We start from the raw sequence: 13,587 nt of genomic DNA, 5'->3' as shown, positions 1-13,587 counted from the left end.
AAAAAAAAAAAAAAAAAAAAAAAAAAAAAAAAAGATGTCCTTAGAATAACAGAATAGATGCAATTCAGCTGTTTTGCTTTACGCTTTTTTACTGCAATTATTAACTCCTATATTCATCTTTACTTTGCATAAAGTCTACAAAAATACATTTGAAATAAAAGGTATTTGGAGCATTTTCTCCATGCGCTCCATGCCCAGAAAAGGGCATGAAAAAGTCCCATAATAACTTTAGAGAAAGGACAGCAAAATATAAGTTGGTAATATTATCCTTCTGAGGATTGTGCTTTCTATCCTTAGGGGAAAAAAAGAAGGTTTCAAACTAAGGGCAGCACAGATTGGAAAATCTATGCTACGGAGTAATTACTTGTTTATTTTGTTTTACCCTACTAAATGTAAACTTCATGAAGACAGGGGTTCTTGTCTGTTTTGTTCATTGCTCTAATCTCAGCATCCAAAATAGTGTCTTGCACATAGTAGGTGCTGAATGAATATTTGAGGAATAAACAAATTAATGAATTGCATCTTCATGGTGTGATTGTCAGAAAATTTCTGAATCCCTAGAAAGTCAGCGATACTTATACTGAAAAGCATATGTATGTGGTTTGTATATCTCATATACATGAACAAATGTATATAAATATATATCCAGAGTGTGGTAGAAATACTTTTATTAGGTTTTTAACCATCCATCTGTGGCTTCTCATTATTAGAGAAGATTTTGGAAAGTTTCCTGTATTTACTCTGAGAAATCCATTTGTTTCCATTTTCTACTGTCGTATCGAGAGTCTCACAAATAATATCTATTTCACTTCTGATAATACTAAAAACTTGCTTTACATACCAAGGCAAATGACAAAGTGGTTTACTGAACAGTACATTATACTTCTCAGGGGAATCTCTTTTACAGGAAATACTAATCAAAGACCATATCATAAGAGAGTTGTGTAATACAACTGGATGATCTATAAAAGAAATTAATGAAACATGTACATTGTTGCTAATGATTACAGTAAAATGCAAGAGAAATGCAGTAAAAAACCTATCAAAATACATTTTAAAGCATTTTCATGTAAATATTTACAATTAATGGACATTGAACATCTTTTAAATATAAGACACATGATAGTGGTGGGCAGATATAAAGGCGAAGATGGTAAGCACTATGAGGACAGGGACTCATCTCATCCACCTATTAGGGGAGTCAAAATCAAGTTTGGTTTAGCAAACATTTATTAAATTCCTACTATGCACTGGGCTTAGGTTAGGTGCAGGAGTGAAAAAGATAAACGCGACTTGGTGTCTGTTATGCTGTACAGGGTTTTATAATTATGGTATTGCATGTCTGGGTGTGTATTTTTGTGTGGATATATGGCGATATGTGTACTCTATAGGAATCGACATAAATGCAGTATGGCAGGTTAAGCCAAAGTCTAGCACCATGTAGGGAAACAGCCCACACACGGAGATGAAAGGAGGAGGAGGTGGAAGCCCAACGACATCCTGGGAGTAACTGTTAGCTAGAGAATGGGAAGATCATTCCATGCTGAAAGAACAGCATGAGCGTGGTCAGAGACTGGAAAGAAAACAATGTCTGGGGAACCACAAGCATCTTAGAGGATAGGTGGTGTCAGGGAAGGCCCACTACTGCACACTATCTTTGATTTATTTTGAAACTCTTGTAAAATAACTACACAAGAAATTTCTGTGGTCAAAAAAGTATCCTCCTTCATTCCCAGCATCCTTCCCCTTTTGCTTTGGTGTTGTCAGACATCGGAGTATTAAATAATCGGGGGCAGGGTTGGGGGCGGATGGAGGGAAGCGGTGGGAGGCGACAGACGTTGAAGATACTTATGAGAACTGTGTTAGCTGTTAGACGACCTAAAGCCCCTCATCAGATACAATCACTTTAATATAAAGGCCATTTTACCTTAATTATTTCTACAGTAGCTTATGGAAACTAATAGATTGGAAACTAAAGGTAAACTAAGGAGAGTCTTACATGAACTTGTCTAGTTCGTGCGGAAAATCAAATTCAGACTCAACAAACGCTTATCCAGCGCAACTATGCTTTCATATAATTTTTCCCTCCTGTAAAGCAAGGCTAATTTATTGCCCGAGTGGCTGTCTGGACTAATTGGAACATATACGGACGCGGTGACAGTTCCATTCTGGCGAAACTAGGGTGAGAGGTTTTTTTGTGGGTTTTCATTGAGGAGACATGGAAACGAAAAAGATACGGAATATATTCTGAAAGTATTGGTGTGAAAAACCATGCCTCGAGTGCCAACACGAAAGTACAGACACGATGGCGGGAAACAGTTTTTTAGGCTGGAATGAAAGTCTCCTTTGTTCACAGAGCAAACCCCTTTCAATTTCACTCCGCTCTCCGTGTCTCCTAACAATTCTTGCTTCAGTATTGTCAAGGGGTATCCAAGTCTCCCACATTCATCCTAGCTAACGGAATAAAAATCTACATTTCTTTCCTACTTCAACCCTCCAGGCTAAATGAGCTACAGCATTCAGCCTGAAAAATGAGTCGAGCTTTTAACTTACGTGTAAACATTTTAAATATAATACTGTAGTCGCCTGCCTGGACCTTCCATCCAAGAACTACAACACCCAGAATGCATTGTTTTCCTTTCCGCCTTCCACCGAGGGAATGCCTAACTTGATCTCATTTCCACAAGTAATAGTCACATGACACGTTTCCCGTCAAGATGGCGGATACTCTCCCTTCGGAGTTTGATGTGATCGTAATAGGGACGGGTATGTGTAGCCTGGTACTTCCTGGACAAAGTTTAGGAAGACTGTCTTGTTTCTGTTTTTTCTGTCAGTGGCAAGTTGTGGGACAAGCATCGTGGGTCGAGCGTGGGAAGGAGAACAGAAAGGAAGTGAGGTAGTCCGGAGTCAGCGCGGGAATTGGCAGTTACAGGGAGGGGCTTGGACCCGCAGTGCTTATCGCCATTTGAGTAGGGGTTGATCTGGTCGATGCTGATTGCTGAGGTTGGTTGTTGCGGTGATTCCTGTTAATTTCCTTAGAGGGAAGTGGATGTGCAGTGTCATGAAATGGAGGGTCGGGATTTTATCAACGCAGACGACTTTGGCAAGACATTATGATTCCTTCCTTATTGATTTCAAGGTGATATTCCCCATCATTTTGTCTCGCCATTTCATAGGACTTTTTCATAGATTTGTATGATCTTAGGGTACATCGCAGCTCAGACACAGCTTAATCCTCAGTTTTACAAGAAAGATGCTCAATTATTGCCCATGTGCGTATGAATTTACTAGGGAAAGCAAACGGATTCTATTTTGTTGAGAAACCTAGGGAATTGTATTTTGTTGAGGTAGCCATTACTCCTGCTTTATGGTGCTTAAAGCATCTTGCTTTCTACCATCAATAACTAAATGTGCTGAGAATAAGGTCCTGAGTTCCAGTTCAGGTGTGTGACCTTATCTAACTCTTGTTTTCCCGTCGTTTGTTCTTCATGTTTTGGGTGGAACCAGAAACTCCTCTGCAATTTCTAGTTGACATATTCAGTGTACAAAACGTAGCATAAGACATGTGGCAGCAATTTCAATTTTTTTTAATAGTGTAAGGGATGATCATTTTAGATGGAATGAAATAAGTTGATGGGGTTTTCTACTGTTGTAGAATGTGGTAGGCCAGAGAAGCTCTGGTGGATGGGACCCTGTCCATTGTGTTAATGAATTCAGTTCGTTGTCTTCTCAAACAGCCATGATTAGGAGGAGCCATGTTTTCAGGTTGGGAGTAAAAATAATAGCTACCTGTTTTCGAATGCTTAAAATTTCCTAATCACTGTGCTAAGCACTTTACAAGCCGAACATAATCCTCACAACCTTGTTAGAGTAGTAGGTACTCTCTGCATTTTGTAGGAGAGGAAAAGGGGACTTGGAAAAGTTGTAATTTGCTCAGGATCACACAGCTGGTAAATTTCCAAAGGCCCATTCCATCCCAGAAAAACAGTCAGTAGTTCTGATCCTCAGAGTTGACCCATATTCGTAGAAACAATTGAGAAAACTTGGTTTTAGGCCTTGCTTAGTGCTAGTATGAATTGCTTGAGTTGGGAGGGCCAGGCACTAAATCTCTCTGAGCCTCAGTTTCCTTGTTTTTGAATATAGGGAAGGTGAAATAGATGGTCTTTATGTTGTCTAACAAAAAATGCCTGGGTAACAGTTCTCAGAACAGCACGGACATGTTTATTCTTAGCCTGAAAATAACTGCATGGCTGCAAATAACCTGGTTGTAGTTGCTGTGAACAGATGTTGGATGAGAGCTGGAAAGAGCCAATGGACTATTCATTTTTTTTTTTTTTTCAGTCTATACTAAAACTGAGAACAGCATCCATTTTGGAATGGTTGTTATACCATACTTGAATTTTATAATCTTGCTTTTTTTGTGTAGGAACCTGAGGTGTTTTTAACAATTTTTTTAATCAATTTTTTTTTCAGGTCTGGGTTCAAATTTTAATTGATGAATGTTAATTCTTATGAATGATGCTAATGCTTTTCATAAATATTTTGCCTTCTGTACAGTTCAGAATTGGAATACATCCATCCTGATGGAGTCTGTTATGGTAGAGGTAGGAAGTTACAGTGAGTGAGCCAGAGAATTGCATCAGGTGACATAGCTTATATTTGGAAAAATACTCATTTTATACTTATCCCAGTGAGTGCAATGTTATTTTTCAGTGTTTGGGAAGAACTTATTTGAAGTTAATCTTAAAACTTAGATTTTTCATATTGTTTATTGGTGACACATTCTAGGTTTTATCAAGCACATTGCTTAAATTTATGATATGTAATTTTGTTTTTAGGTACATCAAAAGTATAAAAATTGAATAAAAGAGTCATTCCCCAAATAATTGATTCCAACAATTCCAATCATGATTTAATTTGATTTATTTTTTAGTGTGCTTGGGATATTTCTCTTGTGAAATAGTTTGCTGAAAGTAGCCTTCAAAATGTTTGTTTTATTAAATGTATTACATTGAGTAAATCATAGAAAAAGCAGTGTTTCATAGATTCAGTTGTATTAACAAAAGTAGAAGCAATAATGCATGCATCAGAAACATGAAGAAATAGGCTATTAGGTATACTTTTTAGCAGATTTATTCCTAGTTAAAATGTCATAAAGGAACAATTGCTTTATCAAGTATAATCATGTGAAGATAACATTTTATAATCCCTTTGACCTTGATTAACTTGCATTCTCATTTTCTGTAATGCAAGATGGAAATTTTTCCTTAAGATCATATTTTCGGGAGATTATGGAAAAAAATAAACTTTGTATTAGTTAAGCCCATTTTCTTCTGATTAGAAAATACAGTAAATATCTCTTGAACATCCAAAGACAGAAGAGTAAGATAAAGTGAATTGTGGAAAAAATAGAAGAAAATGGAATAAAGAAGGAGGGCCAACTGGAGTCTCAAGGGAGAGGATAAAAATAGATATATGTGGTAAGGGTCTAGAAAGTGTTCTTCAGCTTGGGTACAGAATTGTCATTTTCAGGGTATTTTGCCATTTAAAAAGTCATTTAAATGACAGTTTTGTGGATTATAGACAAGTACCATTGGTTTCAGGTTAAAAATAGTCCCAGTAACATTACATCTCACTGGACGTGACTTATCTGGAAGCCTGTGTAATCTGCAGCACAGCAGAGCCAAGAACTCAACAGAAGAGCAGTCAAGATGGAAGTTATAAGATCTATATGATAATATTGACATGCTTCATACATAGGGGAATCCCTGAGATCATCACTTGGAACATATTCATCCTCATTTTAAAAATAATTCTAGCAAGCTCAGCATATTAGAACCACCCCCTTAGAAGATACAAGGAATGTTATCAACTTCTGCAAAGACTATGTTTGGTGGGGGTTGCTATTAGACATATAAATGGCAGTTTATATCTGTATAGGAAAGGGAAGAGAAAAACACCTAAAATACAAACTTACACCAAACATCACAAAGGCCTGATAACATTTAGTGTAGTGACAAATACTCATTTTTCAGGTCATTCAACCCACATTTATTGAGAACCTAGTGCCTTCCCTTGTGAAGTTTACTGGATTGCCTATTCTGAGGAACTTTCTGGCCTTCCTAACAGTCATATCCCCAAAGCTGTTCTTAAGACAATGTAGGCTTTTCATTGCATCCTTCTTTCTTTTTGAAGATCATGTAGAGATTCAGCCTGCATTTTTTCTTTTTAAAAGCACACTGCTCACATCTTTTGGAGTTCTTCCCCTAAGATGGGCTGCAGAGTAGGTTAGCTTAATTTTTCTACTGCATAGGATAAACACATAGATTCTTTTAAGAGTTTTATTGTTAGCCAAGCATGGTGGCGTGGGCCTGTAATCCCCATTACTCCATAGGCTGAGGCACAGGCATCCCTTGATCCTAGAAGGCGGAGGTTGCAGTGAGCTTAGATGGCGCCACTGCACTCTAGTCAGAAAAACAGAGTGAGACTGTCTCAAAAAAAAAAAAAAAAAAAAGTTTCATTGGCCAGGTGCAGTGGCTCAGGCCTGTAATCCCAGCACTTGGGGAAGCCGAGACAGGTGGATTGCTTGAGCTCAGGAGTTTGAAACCTCAGCCTCCCAAGTAGCTGAAATGGGTGATACAGCAAAACTGTATTTCTACAAAAAAAATACAAAAATTAATTGGGTATGGTGACACATGCCTGTAGTCCCAGCTACTTGGAAGGCTGAGGTGGGAGGATTGCCTAAAACTGGGAGTTTGAGGCTACAGTGAGCTATAGTTGTGTCACTGCATTTCAACCTGGGCAACAGAGCAAGACCCTGTCTCAAAAAAAAGTTTTATTGCTGAAGATTATGGGGAAAGAGAAGGGATAACAAAGATAAACATGGGGGAAATTATAAGGAGTACTGCCCCTAAATCCTGATTATCTTGCTAGATAGTGTTTAGCACCATACGGTAGTAGATGTGGCAGCATGGTGTATGGTAATCACATGACCATCCTATTGTGTGATTTTGGGAAAATTACAGAATTTCTTGTGACATCGTTTAGTTTATCTGTAAAGTGAGAAATTTCAATAGTTGATCTCCAAGGTAGGGATCTACCAGCTCTAAAATTACCATTGTGTATATCTATTTATGACACCATGTCCTTGAGAAAAGGCTAAATTCTGTTCTGTGTAATCTTTTTAAGAAGGAAAGTCAGTGTTTCATATACTTCGGAAATTTTCCTATAAAAATGGCTGATATGGTTTAGATATTTGTCCTGCCCAAATCTCATGTTGAAATGTTATCCTCATTGTTGGAGGTGGGGCCTGATGGGAGGTGTTTGGGTCATGGGAGTGGACCCTCATGGCTTGGTACTCTTCTTGTAATAGTGAGTTCGTTCTTGCAGGCTCTGGTGGTTTATTTTAAAAAAAATTTTTTTTTTTGAGACAGGGTCTTGCTCTGTCACCCTAGTTGGAGTGCAGTGGCACAATCATGGCCCACTGCAGCCTTAACCTCCTGGGCCCAAGCAATCCTCCCACCTCAGACTCCCGAGTAGCTGAGATCACAGACATGCACCACCATGCCTGGCTAATTTTTTTTTTAATTTTTGTAGAGATGGGGTCTCCCTATGTCGCCCAGGCTGGTTTTGCACTTCTGAACTCAAGCAATCTACCTGCCTTGGTGGCCCAAATTGCTGGGATTACAGATGGGAGCCACTGTGCCTGGTCGACTGGTTGTTTAAAAATGTGTGGCATCTCCCCACACTCGCTTGCCTTGCCTCTCACCAAGGGAGATGCCTGCTTCCCCTTTGCCTTCTGCTATGACTAAAAGCTCCCTCAGGCCTCCCCAGAAGCTGAGCAGATGCCTGTACCATGCTTGTACAGCCTGCAGAACCCTGAGCCAATTAAGCCTCTTTTCTTTATAAATTACCCAGTTTCAGGCATTCCTTTATGGCAACACAGGAACAGCCTAATACAGTGACTGGTTAGAAAAGGCATTTTCTTAAAAATGATAGGCTGCTTTTTTCAGAAAAGGTCACGTAAGTAGCACAGTCCCATTCCTTGATGCTGGTGAATTTAAACATTAAGGTAGTTAACCTTGACTGGCAGCTCATTGACTTATGATGATGTTGGAATAGCATCACTTCTGTAAGCCTTGGGGGATAGTAATATTGCAGGAGGAGTTGTGAAAACTGATATTTACCAAATACCTGTTTGTGTCAGCCTTACCACAAGTGATTTCCTACATATCTAACTTAATCTTCTCCCAGGATGCCTGAATGTGATTCTCACATCACAGGATGTCCATAGTCCTCCCTGTGTATTTCCAAAATCTTCACATCTGTTGTCTACAGTGGATTTTTAAAAATTGTAAGATGGATTGTGGATCATGGAGTGAATTCCAGCATTATAAAAATGAGGTAGAATATATCAGAATGCATGTAGTAAGGATGAATGTTTTTTATATATATATATATATATATACACACACACACACCATATATATAACATATATATATACACACACACACACACCATATATATAACATATATATATATACTTACACACACATACACACATGTTTTTGGAGAGGGCAGAGTCAAAAAATTTAAAGCCTAGAGTATATTGATCAGCTGAATGACATAGTGAGTAGGAGTGAAATGGTATTTCAGAAGTCCTTCAGTTTTATGAATGCTGTACATTACATATATTTTTTTTTACTTTGACATACGTGTATCTCATTTGAGCAGTATAGTGTAGAGATTGACAGTGTGGCTCTGGAATCAGACACTCTGGGTTTGAATTCTAGCTATTCCTCTTGTGTCATCTTAGACATTTTCCTTAATCTCTTTATGTTTCAATTTTCTTATCTCTAGGATAAACTTCACAAGACTGTTGAGGATTCAATGAAATAATTCCTATAAAAAAGCTTAGTAGGTGCTCACAAAATGCAGTTAATTTGTGTGGTTGTAATGCCATACTGAGGTGCTTTTACTACTACTATTATTTCGTGAATGTTTTCCAGGAAGGGGTCACGATTTTCGTGAAGAATGGTGGAAGGATTCAGTTGTCTGATTTATGTTTCTTGTCTTCTCATTGGCTGCTTGGTGGGAAAGACCTTTATGTGTCTATTATCACTATTTCTATCAGATTTCTTACCTAGGGGCTTACTGGTTTTATTTTTTTCTTTCTTTTTTGTTTTCTCTTTTGTTCAGCAGCTTGCATTATTTATCATTTGTTTTCCTCATAGTTTTTGGAACAGATGTAGCATCGGTCTTATTTGAGATATAGTATGAAACACTGTTGTCAATGTAAGAGATGCTATAGGAGTGAAAGATAGCCTGCAGATTTTGCTGTTCTGAAAAATGCTTTGCACTTCTTCAGGCATTCATTGATGGAAAAGTATGTTTTTGTTTGCTTCCAATACCTAGAAAAGTAAAGAGTTATCTAACTCTGGAGAAGACTCTCTGGGAGATGCTTACCCTTCTCTGTAAATCATGAATTTGAGCCAATACCTCAGAGAGAGCCACATCTGTTACCATAATTTCCTCTGCAGCATCATTTTCATCTCCCATGCCTCATGTCATTTTTCTCATTTTCTCCAGTGTTTTCATGATGTTTTGGATAACAGGCTACAGCAATTAAATTCAAATATGGCAGCTCACTATTACATTCTCATGTTTAACATAAAATCCCAATGCACAGAAACAATTATAATTCCATATAATTGACCTGTTAACTCATGCTAAATCATCTGCTAGTCAGTCTCAGTGCATTCTTTAAATAAAAAGTTAGTCTGTGCCTGTTCTGTATGTAAATATATTTAAAAGTAAAATAGGCTAACAGTCACTGTTGGTGCTCATTGGAAACATTTTGGGGGCGTTTAATTGTGGCCAGCAAAATAGGGATACATTGAAAGGTTGATATTTTGTTTTTGCTTTTCTAATACTTTCATTTAAGGTTTGGTGTAAAAAGAGTTGATAATTTATCACAGATATTGCTTTTTTAGAGCGTGATTATGAGAGCTAGCATGTTATCATATGGAGGGTGTTTTGAAAAGAACAGTTTGCAAATAGACAGGAGAAGAGACCAGAGGCGGCTTGGCCAGTACGGTGCTTATTATAAGTGTTTCATCTCATACTGGATTTTATCAAGAGCTGAAGTTGGTAATGTATTCCTTGACTGATTTGGTTTTTATCACATTTTAAAAAGTACTGGTGAAGCAGGATATTTTCCTGACCCCTTCGCAGAACTTGTGAAGGGGGCACCCTGTTTACTCAGCCCACCGCTTTCAACTCCTCATAGGAGGGAGCATGTGAGTGAACAAGGCAGGAACTGGAGTACATGAGTGCTGGAGGCAGCCTGCCGCTCTTGTGCCAGGAGGAGTGAACTCCACTCACTCGGACCTGCTGTATTTCACCCCTCACAAGAGGGGATGTGCAGTTTAGTGGGTGCGGGAGCCAGGGTGAGTGCTTTTGGGCACTGGCAGAAGTCAACTCTGTGCTGGCCCCATGGTAGCATCTCAGGGGGTGGTGCCTGCAACCCCTGAAGCTCCAGAGGGAATGTTACAGTGCTCTTTTAGCTCTGCTGTCCGCAGACGGCTTAAGGGTTAACAGCTCAGTGGGCCCTCTGCCTTTTTGTGTTAATCGGCTGCCTTCTACCAGTGAGGGCAAAGAGCAAGTGTGACAGCCTTTTTGTGTCCACACTCGTCGTTCCCAAGCTCTTGTCTGGCATCCAGGAGGAATGAGGTCACATGAATGAGTTGAAGGATGGTAAATGTAGGGGATCTTATTGCTGATGGAGATGGCTCTCAGTGGGAAGGGGAGCTGAAAAGGGGATGGGGCAGGAAGGTAATCTTCCCCTGAATTCCAGCTGTCTCTGGCCAGATTCTTCTTTGAAGTTACCCTGTCAAGGTGTTCCTCTGAAGTCGAGCCACTTCTCTCTGATGTCCAACTGTAGTCTCTAATGTCCAACTGCTTCTCCTCTCTCTGCTGGCTGAACCTGGGGTTTTTATGTACACAGGATGGGGTGTGGGGTGGGCCGTAAGTGGTTTCAGAAAAGGCAACATTCGCACGGGAAAACAGGGAAATAAGTTCTCACTTTGTGCCATGGTTTCTGGCTTGAGGGTGGGGTTTTCTCAGGGACCTGCCCTTTTCTGCCTAGAATTTCCCTACCTCCTGTCCCTATCACTAACTTATACTCTTTCTTTTGAGTATTCTCATGTGTCTTTTTTTTTTTTTTTGGTCCAGGCCAGTGTTCTCATTGAGTTATTATGGCTATTAGTTAATGGCAGTTTTAATCATTTTATATTGCTTTGAAATGTTTTGAATCATGTTTCTGTTATCTGACTTTGCACATTTGTGAAACTAGTCTGATTTATGTGGATTTAAAATCATCCTGAGAAAATTTACACAAGCTAAAGTATAGAGAAAATAAAGTTTTATACATGGATATCAGGCATATTAAGATGCTGAACTGTGAGTTCAAATCCTTATTTTCTACACCTGTGTTACTTTGGTTTAAGCTATGTAAGCAAAATCAATGATAATTAGGAAATTGTTTTTAGTACCTATAACACACTGTCAAACACATGAAAAATATTGTCTAACATTTGTTATATGCCAAGCACTGTGATAAGCCCCTACAATGCATTATGTCATTTTCACAGTAACCCTGTGGTAGATACTATATCATCTCCATTTTTCAAATGTGAAGCCTGAGGCTTAGCTAAGTTTGACTTAGGTGAAACAGTTAAGACCAAAGTTTTTCTGACTAAGGTTGAGGTATTAGATTAAGCTTGCTAGAATCTTTCAATTGAAAAAATAGCTCATTGTATCAAGATTAGATTATTTTGCCCTGGGTTTGTGTTTGGCAGTTGTTTTATTTTGGAGAGTTACCATTGTTGACATTAAAATCCTGATTCCAGCAGTAGCCTCATGATGTCAACTTCTTATTATTGACAGCATCATGACATCTGTCTCAGCTTGCAAACCTTCTTTTGATGAAGGTGAACAGAATGACCTGGTTGTGTTTATCCCTTAAAACTGAAGAGAGAATCAACCACTAAAGCAATGGCCAGAAATGGGATCAGAGATTACAGTTACATTTTAAGACATGATTTGCTTCAGTAGGAATTCTTCATTGATCCTGTAAACCAAAAGATCTCAATTAATTTAGAAAGTTTATTTTACCAAGGTTAAGGATGTGCCTGTGGCACAGCCTCAGGTCCTGATGACGTGCCCCAGGCGGTAGGGGCACAGCTCGATTTTACACGTTTTAGGGAGACATGAAACATTAATCCATGTTTGTAAGATGTGTAATTCATTGGTTCCATCAGGAAAGGCCAGACAACTCAAAGTGGGGAGGAGGCTTCTGGGTCATAGTTAGTTAAGAGACAAATGAGGAATAGTCACTTATGCCTTAGTCTGTAGTGAAACAGTAGGGCAGAGGAAGCCATCAGTTACACATTTGTCTCACGGAAACAGAGGAATGACTTTGAGTTCTGCCTGTCCTTTGGTTGTCCACAAAGAATTTCCTTATGGGCAAATTGTGAGGGAGGTATGTAGCTTTTTAAAAATCTTTGTAGTGATCTTATTTAGGAATAGAATGGGAGACAGGTTTGCCCAACACAGTTCCCATCTTGACTTTTCCTTTCGGCTTAGTGATTTTGGGGAGATTTGTTTTCCTTTCACAATCCCAAGGTATATAATTTCCCACTGAAATATTTGTGCATGTGCTGGGGTTTGCCATTTTGTGTCTTTTTTAGTGTTCTTCCAAATTAAATTTTCAAGATCAAATATGGGACTCATTGTCCTGTTTATGGAGCTTTTTTTCTTTTGGTTGACTATTCTTTTGTTTCCTACAGTCTTCAACAACCGTCAGTGCTTAGAATGGATACATCACGCATCTTGACAGGATGGATATGGTAATACCTTTTTTGGTCCAAGGGCCCGCTCATTAAAAAAAGTAGTTTATAAAGCTGAAAAGTTTTTATTTCTATTTTTTGTAAGATGATTTTCATGATAGGATTTTATATAAAGGGGAAGGTTTTTTTTGTATCATTTTTATAACATTCTTGAAATGAGTACTCATTCTCTTTCATCATCTATTTTAGACTCACAGCTTTATGGGTAATGCAGTAAAGGTCATGTTTCTTCTGTGGCACATTAGTAAAATATGTTCTGAACACAGAAACTATTTTCCTTATCACAAATTAAATATTATGTTAAGTTTGAAGAGCACTGGCCTGGGGTATGCTTTGCTGTGAAAAGATCATTTTGGTCACTTAAATTACAATAGAACTATTTGTGTTAATAAAATTAAGTAAAAATTAAGCTGGGCACAGTGGCTCACACCTGTAATTCCAGGACTTTGGGAGGCCTAGGCAAGTGGATCACCTGAGGTCAGGAGTTCAAGACCAGCCCGACCAACATGGTGAAACCCCGTCTGTACTAAAAATACAAAAATTATCCTTGTGTAGTGGCAGGTGCCTGTAATCCCAGCTACTTGGGAAGCTGAGGCAGGAGAATCGCTTGAACCCGGGAGGCAGAGGTTGCAGTGAGCCGAGACCGTGCCATTGTACCCCAGCCTGGGTGACAAGAGT

At 38.8% G+C, this 13,587-nt stretch overlaps 1 protein-coding gene across 1 annotated transcript in view; it reads left to right on the top strand.

The window, feature by feature from the left end:
- Window positions 1-2,707: 2,707 nt before the first annotated feature.
- The window catches only part of CHM (CHM Rab escort protein), a 207,683-nt gene continuing 196,803 nt past the window's right edge, over window positions 2,708-13,587 (top strand). The window contains exon 1 of the mRNA XM_032756221.2: window positions 2,708-2,766. Within this exon, the coding sequence (XP_032612112.1) occupies window positions 2,718-2,766 (49 nt within the window). The 5' untranslated portion in view covers window positions 2,708-2,717. The remainder of the gene's footprint in view (window positions 2,767-13,587) is intronic.

The sequence above is a fragment of the Hylobates moloch genome, unplaced genomic scaffold (genome assembly GCF_009828535.3).
Source record: "Hylobates moloch isolate HMO894 unplaced genomic scaffold, HMol_V3 SCAFFOLD_7, whole genome shotgun sequence".
NCBI lineage: Eukaryota > Metazoa > Chordata > Mammalia > Primates > Hylobatidae > Hylobates > Hylobates moloch.
The sequence above is the reverse complement of the archived record's forward strand: the minus strand, read 5'-3'. Positions and strand labels throughout refer to the sequence as shown.